Genomic DNA, 18,381 nt, shown 5'->3' on the forward strand with positions numbered 1-18,381 from the left:
CTAGTAAGAAATACTAAATCAATAATAATACAAAATAATTTGTTTTAACTTGTGGCATAAAACGTGTTTACTTGTTGATTTTAACTTTGAGTTTATAATTAAAAGCTAAACCTGAACTTGAATCGATATCATCATATCATGTACTTAAACTCAAGACAAATTTTAATTTGGTGTGTCTTAAACATTGCTAGTTTTACTGTAATTATTTGATGAGATACAATGTACTTTAATTCAAACTAGTAAATACCCCCTCTAGAATCTTAGAATCCTAAAACCATCCCAAACCATAAACAAAGCATCCCTAAAATGGAGAACTTAATCGGTTCAGCAGTTATCGAAATCTTAATCTATACACAATAATTATAGGATTTAGTAGATATTTTTCAATTTTTTAAGATAAGTACATTACTGTTTAAGATTAGTTATAGATTCATAATGTTGCAATTTTGAAGCCACACTGCTAAATCTTTCATGCACTTGTTTACTTTGAATCATCTAATTCAATTTCATTTCAAAGAAAACAGTTTGGAATGAATTTGCACATCAAACATACATTATATATATACATACATCTACATGTACACGACTTTATGTTTGCCTAATGTTTAATGATAGTCAAGGGTAGGAATTAAACTAGAAATACATTTGATGTAAAGTAATTTACTTTTTAAACCGGAAAACAAGGATGATTCAGAATAAATAGCAAAGCTCAGATAGAAAAGATTTCTAAATATAAATAACAATCGTTGCAGAAACAAACTCTACCCCTTAGATGAAGGTGTACTAAGCAACCCAAAAATCTATGAAACCCATCTTTTTTTGGGGCTCTGTGGTTGTAGCCTCTAAGTTTAATTTACCCCCTACATTTTTTTTTGAGGGGGGGGGGGAAAGAGGTGGTTAAACCATCATACTAAGAAATGTCACAGTGTTAACTTTCTACGGAGAAATGCATAGACGAACATTTGTTTAAAAAGTAGATGCTGTTTGGTAGTTTAAATCTTCACAAGACATTTTAGAAGATGTCAAATGCGCCGACCTTAGGTCCTTCAATTGATCAGAATTCTTTTCTTTAGGTTGGATATTTCAAGTATGCCCTTCAAACTTTATTTATACATCCAGTAATTATTTTGATATGTGGACATATTCTTGAATGTAGAGCCTATAGCTCAGGTAACTTTTTTATCATTTGTAATAAAAAATTTTGAGAGTATTCTTTACAAATTGGCAATATTAACCTCAAGCACTATATAGTTTCAATAGTTGCTTCTCCCCTATCCTATAAGGGAGGTCAGTAAACGTCAGGAAAATAGCATAAAATCCCGTGAAAACATTTATAAAGCTTCCGCGAAAAGTAAAACCCAGTCTAAGATCTTTAGCTTCCGATATAACAATCTTCCTACTTCATTTTAAAGGGTTATTTCCAGCTTTGACAAACAACGCATTGAAAAATTTCCAGGCGTTGTAAGTGACTGATGGTGTCCGTAAAAATATCTGAAACTTCTTTTCAGGTCAAAGAAGAGCTCAGTGCAATAGTATGTTGACCCATGTGATAATGGCTGTCCTGTTCTTGGCCGCTGGTTATGTTTTCTTATTTGAATCAATTATTTTCTGGCTTCAATTTGGAGTTCTAGGTATTATTTACATATTATTTGATCTCAACTGTCTTATTATCTGGGATCGACAGCCGTGCGTTAGACTTAACTAAACTTCACATTCAAACCCGTTTGGATGCTGTAAATTAAAAAAGAGTGATTTCCATATTTGGGTTAGCTTTAGACTTCCAGCTGCTTTTAAAAATTTTAAAAAGTGGATTTCCCTAGGGCTTACAGCAGGCTGCCGAGCCCTGCTTAATAAGCCCAGATTAATAAACTAAAATTATGATCATTATCAAAGCTCTTTGGAGGTTCCAATTGTACAATATGTTACTTTTATACATGCTTCTTTTCTATCTCTTCATCATTTTAACAAAAAAATTCATTGTCTGCCTTTACATGTTCCTTTTACTGTCATTCCTTCCTAGTCATTCCAGTTTTTGCCTTTTCTTTACCTTTCCTTAATCTTTTTGTATTTTTGCCCTATTCTGATTTCAATGATATGATTTATTTTTGTAAATCAATCAATTCCGGGATTACATGTTTTAGATTTTATTTTTAATAAGCAACAAAAAGCTGGAGATAGAAATTTAATTAAATAATAATATTTTTATAGGTTTCATATTTGGAGTAATAACTACTTGGGGTCTTCTTTTATATTGGTAAGTAATCTTTTATTTGATTTGATATCATGGTTATACTATTGTTTCTGAACTTTGAAATATAACAATGATAGTACTATTCTTAACAACAAAGCTGAATATATGGACAATTGGATATTGAAAAACATTAAGTTGCTGCACTTTTTGATAGGTATGAAAGGAATGATATATCATCTCGAAAATGAAATCTTTAAATTTTAAATGTTTTACAGGATCTACTGCAGTTGACGGTAAAATATTGCTGGTAACGTACATATCATGCCCGCACACTGTTTTAAGCGGCCTAAGAAGGCTACAAATAATCTGGAATAGCCATAAATCAATAATGCATAATTATCTAGCAGTGCATAGAAATGCGCGAAAAAGACCTATTTTACGCGTTTTTTCTTCAGTTAAGCTTTCCCTGTGCATCATTGGATCTTGGCTATTCCAGATTATTTGTAGGCCTTTTATGCCGCTTAGAATGGTGTGCGGGTATGATCTGTACGTTCAGCCGTTTGGCAGCTAGCAGCCTTTAAAAATTCAAAGATTTTTGGAAAATTGCGTTACCAGCAATATTTTACCGTGAACTGCAGTAGATCCGTTATACACTTCACTATAGAGATACTTTGCTTTTTATATGATGCCTAATAGTCCAAGAAATCACAATTTAAAGATTTGCGTCACAAAAATTGTTTTGAAAATTAAAAGTTTATGGAGTTAAAGAGTTAAGACTCTTGGGGGCTAGGTGTCGCTTCGGGTACTAGGTAACTAGACCTCTCTCCACGCACCTTGAAACATACATACAATACTTATGATTGCGGTGTAAAGCGTCCATTCACCCATCAGACAACCAACTCTCTGAGATGCACGACCTTTGTCTGAGAAGTCCCAACTGTGCATGGTAGCTAGTTGCGCCTGTTTTGGGCCAAGGCATTCCCCCCACTCTAACTATTTACGTCGCGCATCTGACATAGTAGCAGTGGGAACTATTTTTAACGTCTTTAGTTATGACGAGGTGTCGGGGCCGAGATTCGAACCTATCACCTTCCCGACGACGAGCGGATGCGCTACGTGTTGAGCCACGGTCGCGGGTTAAGTTTATGGAGTTGCTATGTTTCATAAATTGGTTTTAGAAATCATGCAGTAAATATTAGACGTGCGGACTTATAGACCGACTCTAATTGTAGAAAAGCTTAGCTATTTAATAATTATTTAATATTATTCAAGTGCACTTTACAAATGTTTTAGTGCTGCACTCTTTTGGAGTTTCAGAGTTAGCAAATCGTCTGTTTATACAAGTAAGCTTTATATTTTACATTATTTAGAAAAAATATATAAGAATTAGCAATGAAAATTATGAAATTTTTATTATGTTAGAGCATAAAAAGCATATGAAGTCATCATATTAATTATCATTAATGCATAAAAGAATTACTGATATTAATAACTAGAGTTGGCTCAATATAACTATATCGCTATTGGCTAGTTTTCTATAAGAACATATCTATTTAATTATTTCTCAATAAATCAATTTTCCTCCCCCGCCATTACTATCTAAAAGAAAGAAGTCAATATTTATTAATTTAAATGATTTTAAAAAGATTTTTTGAATTATATTTTTTTTCACATTACTATCACCAAAGGGTTAATATGATTAAAATTTTAGTTTTAATATTTTAACACAAAGGAAGTGTCGTTACAATCGAATTCTTTTAAAATACAGTTCTTAGACTTACTCTATTATGAATGTACATTTTTTGTTTATGAAAAAAGGATTAAATACTTTAATGAAATTCAAATATCTACATGAAGTGAAAAACTTAATTCATTCCATAAACAAATAGGATAAAGATATTATCGCTTTGGTCAATGAGAGTTTAATGAGGATTATTGGAGCACTATGAGTTTTAAACACTTTACCATTGGAAGACTCGAGCTCATTTATAGACGTTTATTTCCTATATAGATCTGTCATGGATCTTGATGCAATAAAGCAGGCTGTTTTGTAAATGTTAAAAATTGGAAGATTTCATTAAATAAAAGTAATCGCAAATATACTTAGTAAATAATTATTTACCCGTTTTGTAATTATTTAGCAGTAGACAGGCTAGATTACAACACATTATTGCTATTATTAAAACAAATATAATATTGTTTCAGATGTTATAGTTGATGATCATGCCAAGAAAACAGATGACGAAGAGGATTGAAACTATCTATAGAGTATCTGCTATTTCTAATTTTCTCTATATCTTTTTACCTTATCTCTTTCTTCCTCTCTCATTTACTCTTTTTTTCCCTCTCTCTTTTTCTCCTTTTTTTCTGTTTCCTTTCCTCTTATCATTATCTTTCTCGCCTCTCTCTCATTTCCTCTATTACGGTGTCCGCATTCTTGCATTCGTATGTCCATACGTCAGTCTAAGTATGATCTAACTTTGGCTACATTAAGGCTAGATGAATGGTTCTTTTAGTTTTAAACCCTATAGTCATTCCTAATGAATCTAGTAGACTACGGCTTATGTCCTTATGTCATTTGTATATCCTTATGTCTGTTGAATATGATATTTTACCATTATTGTTGCTTCAAAATCCAATATTGTTGTGTTTAAATGTATTATATGAAAATTTGAAGAAAAAAATATTATTTTTATACATTTTCTACTTTAAAAAAAAAATTTACATTTTCCTTGCATTTAATAAAATATCATATTTTGATTAAAAAACAATATTTATAGAAGCTACAAAAAAAATACATTTTGTCTTGCTAGTAATAAATTTTCTAAGCGCAAAACAGCGTCATAATAGATATTTAGGTGCAATATTCCTTCCCTTGTATTGTAGTATAATTTTATAGATTTTATTTAGAATATTAGAGTAACTTTGTTATAATTATCAGTATTATTTGTGATAGATATACATTATATATATAATATGTTTAAAACTTAATAAAATAATTGTATAATAGTTTCCTTGTTCGTTTGTTAATTATTGACCTTTTAGTGTTAAGTCCAACTTTTAATATAAAACAAGGAAAAAAATCAGCAATTGGCCAACTTTTGATCTTGAACTCTTTGTCTAGAATCTTTTACATTCACAGTAAAGGAAATTTGACACTTTAATTTATCTGAATAATGAGCCAACGTTACATAAATACTATGAATAAGTTTCCAATGATGGTAAACAAAATTACCCTTTCTATAGATACAATTTAGAAAAGTTTGGATACAGTTAGTCTGGAACCAACTAATCATTTTTCAATGAAAGCACCCAAAGTTTTTGAGACAACAAATAAGATAACAAGGTAATAAAACTTTGAGTCCCAGTGTTAGTGTAATTTACAGTCTAATGTCCCTCTTTCCCAGCGTACAACTTTATTTATAGGGTACATGCGCTCCTAACTTAGTTAAAGTTAAGAAAGCATTTTTTGCAGTGACGCTATTGAAAATTGTCGTAGTTAAAGAGATAATTGAAATTCATTTGTCAAAATATTTGCCTTAAAGATACCCTCTTTATCTTTAATTTATTATATAGTTTATTGAAATGACTAGGTAAAATTGTTAGGTGAGTTTTTGCATATGAAGCTTATTTGCAAACGACAAACGGTCAATTTTATTTATTTTTTTATTTCTTAAGAAAATAGTGGATAAAAAATTTGAAACATAATTATATATCTAACTACTTGAATGTTGCACCAGATTTTCATGTATTCATACTCCCAGCTGGCTGAAATAACGATAAACCCCTTTTGCCTCATCCCCTTACCTCCTAATAGATCCACGAACTGACCAATAAATGAGGTCCATATTAGCAACCTAAATTTACGACAAATTTTCACCTGTCAATATATCCACGTATTATATTTCCATTAAAATTGTCCTGTTTTAGGACACCTGCCATAATATGCCTTGTCAATTAATGTCAGGGAGCTGTAATGGAAGATAAATATTATTTCCCCACAATTTTCATAATAATTAATTTGATTTTGGAGTTTGTGAAAACATCTTAAAAATATGCGAGTTCTTCTTTACCTATCTATCTTTTGAACAAAGATAAGATTTTTTTCAGGAAGAAATAAAATTATATCATCCTTTTATGCTAAGTTAATTTAACAGTTTATCTTTAAACAATAAATAATGAAGTTTTGGCTTCAAATTAAAGTTGTGATTTTATTGCTATGTTCTTTTTTTGCGCTAGGAATCTTTATTTTAAAAAAAAAATTTTATCGCATGTAAGGTTGAACCTAATCTTGCTACTGAAGTGGATGATTAGATTACTCGGCCAAACGTCCTACGGTCAACCAACCCTTTGATATCATGACATTTGTCTGAAAGTTTTAATTGTGCATAATAATGAATTGCACCTGTTTTGGGCCAATGCATTCCTCCTCCTTTAACTATTAATGTCGTACACCTGATTTAACAGCAGTAGGAAATATTTTTAACGTCTTAAGCTATGACGTAGTGTTGGACCGAGACAAGATCCTATGACCTTCCCGACGAAGAGCTAATGCGCTACGAGTTTTGCCACAATTTCGGTTAAGGGCATAATTGACTTAGTATATAGGCAACAAATAGCTTAAAATAACAATTTATCATCTTTTTGCTTCTCTCGCCCTGAGAAAATGGCAACCTTCACTACATAATGAACATAAAGATATTAAAATAGGTCAAGCTGAATATATTCACAATGATGAAGATTTTGGTGTTAGTGATATCCATTTTGATCAGATAATTCAGTACAGCCATTTGGCTAAACTTTTAGGGGAACACAATCAAACTTTTCTTGGACAGACGAAGGCAGCACCGTAAGTATTTATTGTTTGTTAGGATGACATCATTCATAAAAGTTAAGATCAGCTTTTGTAATTTAAGGATACAAATTTTTTATTAAAATTATTCTTAAGATGCAATCTTAAAATAGACAACTCTGGAATAAATGTAACATTACCTTCCCCCAATGAGGGGTAGGAGTAAATCTCACAGTTATCAATAGTGCTTTTTTGGGGGAGGGGGGGGGGGGGTTCTTATTATTGTTCAGCAGCAGCAACACGTAGAAACACCAAAAGTAAGTTAAGATCATATAATCAATATCTGGACTGAAATCAAATATTTGGGTAAATTCATGAATTTAAATGGCATATAAAAGAAAAAAAAGACGATAATCGTGTTACTCGTGATATCATTATTTTTACAAAAATTCCGAATCCCAAAGTTTTAGAATCATATTATATTCTATTTCATTGTCAATTAATCCCATTGTTTGCAATCCTCCTTGTTTTAGATGTTCAACAGATCCCAAGCTAATGCTGGGTTACCTCTTATTCACATTTCTGAACACAAGCGCAAATATTCTCAATGATGTAAGTGCGCAATGTAAACAGGGATGTCAAGATTCACGACTTAGTTTTCCTATAATAGGCGCTTTCACTCAAACTTTTAGGCCATCGCCCCACCTCATATCTAATTTCTCCTTTATATAAATGAAATATTTACAGCCCCTGCAGGGCTCGCGATATCTGCAAGGCCCCATCCCTACGTGCTACTTCCGAAGTTTGTTGGTGGTCCTCGTAGGAAATAAATGAGAAATGAGCAAACAAAAAACAACAATTTAAATGTTTTTCTAGTTCATGATAAGATTCACCGCTTTTGCCAAATTCGTGTGCACGCCCCTAGAGAAATCCCTTAAAAACCGAGTCTTGACATTGCTACAGGACATAGTGACCGTCAACCATGGTTATCTACTTCAAAAACAATGGGCACTTCAAATGCTGGACTCAATCGATCTTTTTCCTGGATCCGGTCTGTTGACAGGAAACATTGTCCATTATCCTGGAAACCTGGAGGAATGCCTGGATGTTTCTGATATCCCCGGAGCTGTTAAAACAGGACACTGGATGCTCACACTCGTCTCTACGGATATTAGGAATAGATACTTCAAATAAAACTGTATTAGTTATTTATCGTATCAAATTATAGACAGCTTTCCGCAGATATTAAAACCAGTTTTGTTAGCCCCGGAGTCCCTGGCTAATTCTTTTGTTTAGAAGGGAGTTATTTTGCTTTCAAATTTATACCTCTATGTTACAGGAATTATCATGCAAGGTTTGAAATCAATAGGACAATTGCAACAAGACGACCCATGAAGTCAGAGAGAGAGAGGGGGAAAGGGCTGTTTTTTTGGGCTTTAGTCCCAAAAGTTTTATAAAAACGTTTTCTTATTCGTTGTCTTAACAAGGGAATTAGGTAAATTTTGATTGGTTGGTTAATTAAGTTGAGTGTTTAAACGTTTCAACCACTAATTGTAATCTACAGAAGAGGTAACTTTGTGTCTCATCATTGGAGATGTAAATCATTTATCGGCGATGGTCTTATCCCTTTAGATTCCTGCATGAAGTGATTATTGTAGATTTTTTTTCCATCTAACCCCTGCGTTGATCTGTACTTTAAGTAGCTATGTATGCCAGGTATGCATATTGTCCATCTGGCCTGGGCTTTGCAAGGATAGGAAAATGTTTTCCTTGCTCTTGCTCAAATCAAGATATCCAGGAATAAAAGTGAATGCATGGTTTTTGAAAGGACTTCTGTCCAGCCAAAGTCATCTTAATATCAAATAAAAGGATATCGTTCTGCTTGTACCGAAAGATCTCGCTAACCACTGGGCCAACTATAATTTAGGGGGATACCTCCACCGACTCAAGATAAATGGCCCTAGAAAAAATATCCACTACCAAAATGTTTAAAAATTTATCTTTTTCAAAATGTTTCGTAAAGTGGAGTATCGACAAGTGCCCCAAGAGGCCTCTGTGGGGCGTAGACTCTCGTATTACAATAAAAATTTGAAGAGAGACAGAGAGAGGTGGTAGGGAAAATTTTATTAACATCCTACAGACAATTAACCCTTTGATTGCACGACATTGGTCTTTGTTTTAAATGAGTTGCGCATGTTTATGGGACAATGCATTCCCACAACTCTTACTATAAGTTTTAAGTACCAGACATAGCATAAGTAGGTACCGTTTTTAACATCTCTAGTATGACTTGGTGTGGACAATTCGAACCTGACACCTCCCCGACAGCAAGCAGACTCGCTAATGTACGGGTTAGGTTGATTTCCTGATACTATACTATTTACAAATAGATTTTCAAATATTTAAAAAAAAATATTATTTATCCTTTCTTACTTTCCAACCATGTTTCAATTTATTAAATTAGAAAATATCAGATGACTATTTGGCCTCCACACTCGAAGTTCCACATAAAACAAAAGTTCTCAATAAGAATTTCAAAGGTAAGTTTAAATTTGAGCTTCTCTATATTTTTTATATTTGGGCTACTCTATAATTATATTTTGGATATTTGGGCTACTCTATAATTATATTTTGGATATTTGGGCTACTCTATAATTATATTTTGGATATTTGGGCTACTCTATAATAGTATTTTGGATATTTAGGCTACTCTATAATTATATTTTGGATATTTGGGCTACTCTATAATTATATTTTGGATATTTGGGCTACTCTATAATTATATTTTGGATATTTTGGCTACTCTATAATAGTATTTTGGATATTTAGGCTACTCTATAATTATATTTTGGATATCTGAGCTATTTTATACCGAGAATATGGTCAATGGTATGAATCACCAAATACAATGATTATACGTAAACTTCCAGTTATATGTTTCATCGCACAGATGCTCTTAGGTATCTTAATGGATGAAACAATGAATGATAAATTGATGTAAACGGCCAATCAAATTACAGGGCTGAAAGAAATAAAAGTATCCCAATACTTAAAAAAAACTTTCTATGTTCAAACCTTTCCAATCTTTTCCACAAATGATTTTGGTGTTTTTGATAAACTCTATCATGTTACCAAAAAATGTTGTTTTCGTTTTAAAACATATTTCTAGCCACTGCGGGATTAATTCTTTCTTGACCTAACCGGATAAATAACTTAAGTATGTTTACTTTAGTAGTTTACTCAAAATATTTTTATTTGATTTGCATTGTGCTATTCTTAACAAAACAAACAATTATAAATTGATAAAAAATATAATTATTGCATTTTTTCAATTTTAAAAAGATTAACATTGCAAGTTAGATGAGTTTTTTCTCGCATTGTATTATAAACAGCTTTCCGCGGATATAGAATGTACAAATTATAAGATTAAAACTGATTGCTCCACAGGGTTATGCAATTGGCCTCGCAGGGTTAGAGCCCTCCGCAGAGGCTAGAAAATTGGAGAAAAGCTACTGTAAAAAATACGAAGAATCGCCCCTTAAGGTGCGTTGCCACGAAAGGGACTATACCCTCAAAACTTTATATTTGAGGTGAGGAGCCTGAGGGTGTCACATGGGGCGACGTATTCATGATCATAATAGCCTCAGTCATCGCTGTCATTGTCCTTGGTTCAACAGTCATTGATGTCGTCGAAAATGTGCTAGAAATTCGAATTGTCCGGCAGCGCATGCTTGCTCTAACCCAAGGATTTTCCTTGTACACAAACACATCCAAGTTATTTGCAACACATGCTGCTGACACATCAAATCCCAACCTGATGAGTTGTCTGAATGGTATCAGAGCCATTTCCATATCTTGGGTTGTGATTGGACATACTCTGTTTGAGATGTGCGGCACTGGTTTACTTATAGGCAGGCCCTGGCGGATAATTAGCAAGTTTGTTGAAAAAGTTATATTTTAGGTCTATTCGGAAAATATTTACTTTTCATCAATATCGAAAAATCATGCATCGTATTACAAACAATTTTCCACAAATATCAAAATAAACATCATGAAATTAATACCAGTTTTGTATATGTCTGACTTTTTGGAAAAATGCCATAAGCGAAGCATTTGTATAATCAAGTCCTAAAAATGTAAAGATGTCCTTAAACATCATCCTCTATTTTACAACTATTTAAATTCAATTTTGATTAGACTTCTAAATCATTATTCTGCTTATTAAATTGTGCTATAAGCCTCACATAACGGCCGAAGATGCTAAATTAAAGTTATATGTATATAATATTGCATTGGTGATTCTAACCCAATACCGAAACTTTTGTTTTCAAAGCACCTCTTTTAATTTTGTTACTTATCCCTGGAACCCAACTATAGGAAACGGCTACATGATCAAAAACTTCGGCGTTTACCGTGAAGACAACGGGCCGCTGGACAAACTGTTCATGACCCCATTCTGGAATGGCATGTTTTCTGTGGATACTTTTTTCCTGATGGGGGCGCTATTAATCGCCTTTCACACCCTCAGAGAAATGGATAAAATCAAGGATAAGCCTGTTCAACATTGGATTATGTTTTGGTTTGTTTTCTACCTTCATAGATACATTAGGTGAGGCACCACTTTTTTTTCACACTTTGCTGCGAGCTCTAGCCCTTTGGGGATCCTAACCCAGACTCTAATTAGGTTTATCAGGATTAGAATACAATAAAATTTGCCTCTAACATTTTTGAAAGCTTTTATTATCATCCTCTAAAAATTTCAAGGCTACCCAAGGACTCCAAGCTTTTCATTTGGAGAGCGGAGGTGTGTGTGTGTGAATTCAGGGGGTAGTTCAACTTAGGAGGGGGTTAAATGGCGCGTGAAGTCTACGGCACTCAAAATTTGTTTAAGGGGGTAGGGGAAAACACTCCTTACCCCCTCTCCTACTCTTGAAAGTCCTTAAGGCTAGACTATAAATAAATTTCCTTGCATAGATAAAAAGGAAAATGATGAAATTAGGAAACTCCTAGTCTAGCCTAAAAAATGTTACAGGATTTAGCCCATTGTTTTTAAATCAAATGTATGATTATAACGATTTTTTTTGCAAAGTTTGAAACAAAATTAAACTGAAACTTACTCACTATTTGTTAGTATTAGATTGAGTGCTATTAATGCTATTGTGATTGGATTTCATAATACCTTGTTAATATTAGGTTGAGTGCCATCTATGCTATTGTGATTGGATTTCATGCAACCTTCCTGAAAGCCTTAGCAACAGGAAAATAAATGTATTTTATCAAAATTCTCAATTATAAAAGTTTACACTGTAATGAATTAGGCTTTCATTTTTTTCAATACTTATTCATTATTGTTGGTTTTATTGCATATGGACATAAAAGACCCAAGCTCCCCCCCCCCCCCGGAAAACTCCAATATTTGAAAAAAAAGATGGGTTGTTCTGTGATCAAAACTAGCTCCTGATTGAACTGTAAATTGCAGCTAGAATCCTAATATACTATGAAATTTTTTTTTTTTTTACTTGGTTGTACTCCGTGGGGCAGGGTACATTGGTCTGTAAATTATACTGTCAATCAATTTTTATAAATACAATCTCCTAGAAGCCCTTGTGAAAGTAAAAAAAAATCCATTTACACAAATGCTCCAGGTCCAAATGCACATCTGCTGTTGAATCAGGCTGACCAATGTGAAAGGGGATGGTGGTACAACCTTCTTTACATCAACAATTTTGTATCAAATATACATGAGGATGCCAGGTTAGTCGGGGCTGGTGCCACAGGTAGTGTCTCTAAATCTGTATATCTTATAAAAGAGATGTTAGTTGATACTATCTGGTGGGCGCTCATGCCTTGCGGGGAAAAGTGATGGTTATTATGAACGAAAGCTATTTTGCCAAATTTTTGACTAGTCAAATAACAGTTTCTTACAAATATTGCATGAGTAGTTAATTTGATTGTATGATAATGTACAGACAAAAATTTGAAGCTGATGAAACTGTCTCCGAACAAAAGGGGAGAAAAGTTTGGCCAAACTATTTTGATTGACGTCATATTAAAGCGAAAATAAGGTCAATTGGGATACTTTGGCCAAAAGTGTTTAATTTGTACCCTTTTTTTAGTAGACGCTTTTATCAGATTGATGCTTCATAAATTTACTTTTTTTCATAACCCTTGTCCTTGGAACTGTTCTGTAATAGTCAATGGATCTTACAAGATAAAATAATGGACGATAAATTAATATACATCCCCCATAATGACAATGAAAAAGACTCTTCTTAAGATTAAAATTATTGGTTGAAAAGTTTGGATATACTAGTTTGGAAGAACAAGAATAGCATTATAACTGGACAGACAGGTAGACTTGTAGAATAGCTCCACTATATAATTTCCCTTTATACTATTTTTCTAGGGCGTACAACTGCATGGGATGGACCTGGTATTTGGCCAATGATATGCAGTTCTTTATCATTACTCCATTCATCCTCTACATGCTCTGGAAGTCACCCTATATAGGCAGCAACTAAGGATATTTATTATAAGCCATGGATTACTGGGGATTTCTGAGATAACTAGGCTAGTATTTGCAAAGCAGCAAAACCGTGTGGTTACGGTAAATATTCACAATTATAGCTTTAAATCTTTTATTGCACATTTTCTGCAGTATAATGAGGTAAGACTAAATAATAGGCCAAATCCTATAAAATGTCCTAGGGTATTCTAGGAGTTAGGTCAGCATAAATATATAAATAAAGGAAAATTTAGGATATAGAAACTCCTAAGCTAGCCTAAGAAATTTATAGGATTTGGCCTCATTGCATTATTCATTAACAACCTGTAGGTCTTGAATGTATCATTATAGGAGCTTAGCAAAAATTTAAGGTTTAATAAATGTTCGGGGATGTTTTTTTTTGTGTAAATATTCCTAGCTACACCTGACCAAAGGAGTTGTATTATGCAATCTTCTGCTGGTGGCTGCTACAGCCATTCCTTTTGCATTAACCTGGACAGATGATGAACAATTCTTCCATGGAAAACAGGAAAGATTTACCTATATTGCCAGTTAACCAATTAATTGTTATTTCTAAAAGTAAGGAAGGTAGGTAAAGTGCCACATGCCCTTGTCAAAATATGTTGATATCTTAATTTAAATTTGCTGATGTTGATAGTTGCATTTGAAATTTTATAACATTCTCCTTCATTGATCTTATTTCTACGTAGACCTTATGACAAAGATTATTAAAGATGATGATCCCTAAAATGGAGAACTTAATCGGTTCAGCAGTTATAGAAAGCCCTGACTTTATATAATAGGATAATGGTACTTAATATTTTCTTATGTTGATATAATTACAACAGATCGAACTTAATGAGGAATGATGGATTCTACATATTCTTGTCAAACCTTTCTGCTGTTAACATATGAACAAAAGACTACATATAATAATTTGTAATTATAACATAATCTCGATACTATGTATAGCAGCAACGGTCACTTTTATCAAAAGTTACAAACAGTGGCGTGCACAGGGTTTGCTAAGGGTAATTCACTGGCGTAATATGTAATCTTACTACAGGACAACTTCTATATAAAACCCTGGGATAGGTTCCAGCCATATCTCATTGGTCTACTTCTTGGATTTGTTCTACATCATATGAGAAACAAGAAAACAGTCAATTTTAGGGATGCTTCGCAGTTTTGGTTTGAAAGAACTAAAATTACCCCCCAGCGCCCCCATCCCCCCCCTCACAACTATAAAACTTTTAGAATATTATGTGAATTTAGATCTTGGTATCCCTTTAGGGTTTTCTCAGCCTGTTTAACCTTGCAGGACTCTTTACCCGTGTGATCCTAACCTATTTTTCTATCATAACTTAGGTTAAGGTTTTAAATTGATGTTTAAATCTAATTTTTGTTAATTTGACGGGCATACAAACAAACATGCAGTTATCCGTAGAAGCTAAATTGGAAGGGGAGGGGGGGGGGGGTATTTTCTACTCATAGGTTCGAGGGATCATACCAGGAGGTTTTTTTGCGCGCGGTTGTTTTTTAATTCCTAACTGTGAATTCGACGAATTTTAGTATAATTTTCAACGTGTTTATGTGGCTGGTAAGTGCTGTCTGTGCCAGCTCCGTTGTCTATGGTCTTCATGAATACAATATTATCAAAGGAACATTCATTCATCTAATACTATTTATCCTATCCTATAAAAGCTTTTATGGTAGCTTTGCCCCAGGATCTCGTGGGGGTTCTTCAAAACCCCCTATTTGTTTGACAAGGGGGAGGATGTTTCTTCCCCGAAGAAGTTAAAATTAAACCACCGCATGACCAGTATCTATATTATCTATTTGGTAGATCGCGATCTGTTCAGCAGTTACCGAGATCAAAAAATTCTGATGGACACAAAGACTTTGTATTATAGATAAAAACTAATTTTACATATTCTAAAATGCCATATTTACTACAATCATTAAATGATTGATTCTGTAATGATAGAGCCTGAGATAACCATGCCTCCATATGAGCCACCTGTAGCAGATAGAGCATTCTATAATGGATTATCCAAGTTGTCCTGGTCATTCGCCATCTGCTGGGTTATATTCACTTGTGTTAAAGGTATGTGTATTTATTTTTGGAAAAAACAAGGATGACAACATCCATAAAAGCGAAGTATCGAAAGAGTCGAAGCAAAATTGTAAGTAAATTTGTTGAAAAACTGCTTGATACAGGATAATATTTATGGACATACTTACATTTTTAGGACCCGATTATAGAGTTGCTTCGCTTCTACTATTGTTCTTTGTTGTCCCAGGAATCAATATACCAAAAATCAGATCAAACGGATAATTAGATCACAAAAAAATTAGTTGTTAAAAAAGTAGAAAAATCAACATGTTTAAAATGGACGTACGGACATTCTGGTAATGATTATAGAGTTGCTACGCTTTCTAAATCGTACATAACTACTACAGGAATCATCATGCAAAGTTTGAAATCGATAGGACAATTCTAACATGCCTAAATTAACCAATAAAAGCTATCTATCACGGACGGACGGACGGACGTACGGACGGACGTACGGACCTACCCTAATTATAGAAAAGCTTCGCTTTTAAAAAGGACAATCATGTTCATAAACAGTGCAGTTTGCATATTAAAATTCAAATAAATATTCAGTATTTGTGGAAATAAAAGGCTCGATATAATGGACTGCTTAATTCTGGGCGCCCCTTGATTAAATAATTAAATACTTTTTTAAGGTCAAGGTGGTTTAGTGAACTTCTTAATTCTGGGAGCCTCTTGTTAATTAAATACTTTGTTAAGGTCATGGTTTGGGTAGTGAACTACTTAATTCTGAGTGCCCCTTGATAATTAATCACTTTGTTAAGGTCATGGTTTGGGTAGTGAACTCCTTAATTCTGAGTGCCCCTTAATAATTAAATTATTTGTTAAGGTCAAGGTGGTGTACAGTTAACTGAACTCCTTAATTCTGGGTGCCTCTTGTTAATTCAATACTTTGTTAAGGTCGAGGTGGTGTAGTGAACACCATAATTTTGGGTGCCACTTGATAATTAAATTTTTTGTTAAGGTCGAGGTGGGGTAGTGAACACCTTAATTTTGGTTGCCCCTTGATAATTAAATTATTTGTTAAGGTCGAGGTGGGGTAGTGAACTCCTTCCTGTCCTGGGGATTCTGGGAGCCCCTTGCTAAGCTCAGCTACTGTATCTATCTAATACAGGGATAATGGGATATCTCATTTTGTACAAAAAGAAATAAAACATTTATACAGACAAAATGTTTCTGCTTAGTATAACAAAATCTTAAATTAATCTGCATGAGACCTATCAAAGTAATTAATATTTTTTTGCAAATTATAGATGAAATGAATGTAAATATTTTTTAACACTCCAAAAACATTAGCGAATATTTATTTTTTGAATGTAAAAATCCTCTAAAACTTAAATAAAAATATACCATTTTTCATGAATTTAGTACACTGTGGTATACTGGTTCAACAGTCAGTATCCAACATCACAGATATACACAAACACACTCTATATGTATACAGCTATAGGAATGATAATTATCAATCATGTTGTCCTATCGAGTTTAAACCTTAACTATACTATTAAAGACAAATAAGCTAAAATCTTATAATAGTTTTTGGGACTTTCGTCATTTGATTTTTTATGCAGCTTCTAACGATTAGCAAACATATTGTGTAATAATAAGATAAGCATAATGATATATCATTTGACTTTTTATTATTATTAAATATGTACATTTTTACCTTTGTCAATGTGAAAAAAACAAATATATTTTTATGATTGATAATGATTTGCAATTAATAATGCAATTAACTGCTCTTAATTAAAAAATAACTAAAACAAGGTTTTGAAAAAAGAATATGGAAGCCGAAGAAAGTCCCTCAATGACGTCATAAAAATGAGGGATGAGGAGAGGAGGAGAGGAGAGGAGAGGAGGATTGGGAAAGAAAACCCCTAAAAAAGGGATGGATAATCCCTCGTTTTTATGGCGTAACATGCTGATTTTTTGAGGTGCTCTCTTCGTCTTCAGAATATGTAGTATTTTCTAAGACAGGTGATTCTTTATAAGATAAGCATTTGAAAATAATTATCATGACAATTGTTACAGGTAATCTTGCCGTGTGTATTGGCCTGGCCATGGTGCTGTACCTGTGTTTCGAGGTACCTCTGGCACATGCGGAAAAAATCTTGTTTGGACTGATGGGCATTGGAAGAATGCCATCTGCTTCAAAAAGAAATGTTTCTGTCAAAAAGTGAACCAAAGTTGTTGGCGACAGCTTTATGTAGTTTAAATTAATTATTAATAGCGATGCTTCTTTACATTTAGGCTTAGTCTGTTTTGTATGTCCGCACGTCAGTAAATTTTAATGTTTAGAGTTGTCCTATGTATTTAAAACCAGGAGGTTATTGTCCTCTTTAAAAAATGAATAAAGATATTTGGATTTCAAATTGATAAATTTTTCCTATTTATTGCTTACAATTTTTAAAAATAGACCATTCAATAGGGAACTAATTTAAAAGCGTAGCATTTGTATAATTACAAATGTAATAGGTCACTTTAGAATTTTTTTTATTTTTGCTACTTATGAATTCTCAATATTTGTTTGTCTGATATTTTAAGCTTTACTGTTAAGTATATTGCCTTAGTTATTTATGTATTTTGTAATGTTATGGATAAACTGTTAGTTTCAATAAATAAATGAATGTATTATTAATCAAGATTTTTCTATCAATATTTACTCTTTGTATTCCATTGTCTGTAAGTCTGTACGTTTAGCTTGTAAAATCGATGGATATGTCGGCCTGAACATTCGGACCTGTGAGTGTGACGCCAACAAAATTGAAATCAATCAT

At 33.1% G+C, this 18,381-nt stretch overlaps 2 protein-coding genes across 3 annotated transcripts in view; both read left to right on the forward strand.

The window, feature by feature from the left end:
* Positions 1 to 5,200, forward strand: part of LOC145318203 (transmembrane protein 62-like) — a 42,062-nt gene extending 36,862 nt beyond the window's left edge. For both annotated transcript variants that reach the window (XM_080159546.1, XM_080159551.1), the window contains exons 21-25: positions 1,074 to 1,170; positions 1,509 to 1,631; positions 2,209 to 2,254; positions 3,485 to 3,534; positions 4,397 to 5,200. In XM_080159546.1, coding sequence (XP_080015672.1) covers positions 1,074 to 1,170; positions 1,509 to 1,631; positions 2,209 to 2,254; positions 3,485 to 3,534; positions 4,397 to 4,446 — 366 coding nt within the window. In that variant the 3' untranslated portion in view covers positions 4,447 to 5,200. The remainder of the gene's footprint in view (positions 1 to 1,073; positions 1,171 to 1,508; positions 1,632 to 2,208; positions 2,255 to 3,484; positions 3,535 to 4,396) is intronic.
* A 1,121-nt stretch (positions 5,201 to 6,321) lies between these two features.
* On the forward strand, positions 6,322 to 18,242 carry LOC145318043 (O-acyltransferase like protein-like). Its single transcript, XM_080159360.1, has 18 exons — positions 6,322 to 6,427; positions 6,899 to 7,040; positions 7,517 to 7,612; positions 7,943 to 8,156; positions 8,698 to 8,779; positions 9,446 to 9,523; positions 10,574 to 10,894; positions 11,361 to 11,592; positions 12,177 to 12,238; positions 12,626 to 12,737; positions 13,390 to 13,493; positions 13,923 to 14,013; positions 14,551 to 14,653; positions 15,053 to 15,147; positions 15,474 to 15,595; positions 16,633 to 16,716; positions 16,971 to 17,052; positions 17,634 to 18,242. The coding sequence occupies exons 1-18, from the start codon at positions 6,370 to 6,372 to the stop codon at positions 17,782 to 17,784; spliced, it is 2,229 nt and encodes a 742-aa protein (XP_080015486.1). The 5' UTR covers positions 6,322 to 6,369; the 3' UTR covers positions 17,785 to 18,242.
* Positions 18,243 to 18,381: the final 139 nt, after the last annotated feature.

Source organism: Acartia tonsa, chromosome 1 (genome assembly GCF_053477335.1).
Source record: "Acartia tonsa isolate MP-2025a chromosome 1, ASM5347733v1, whole genome shotgun sequence".
Lineage (NCBI taxonomy): Eukaryota > Metazoa > Arthropoda > Copepoda > Calanoida > Acartiidae > Acartia > Acartia tonsa.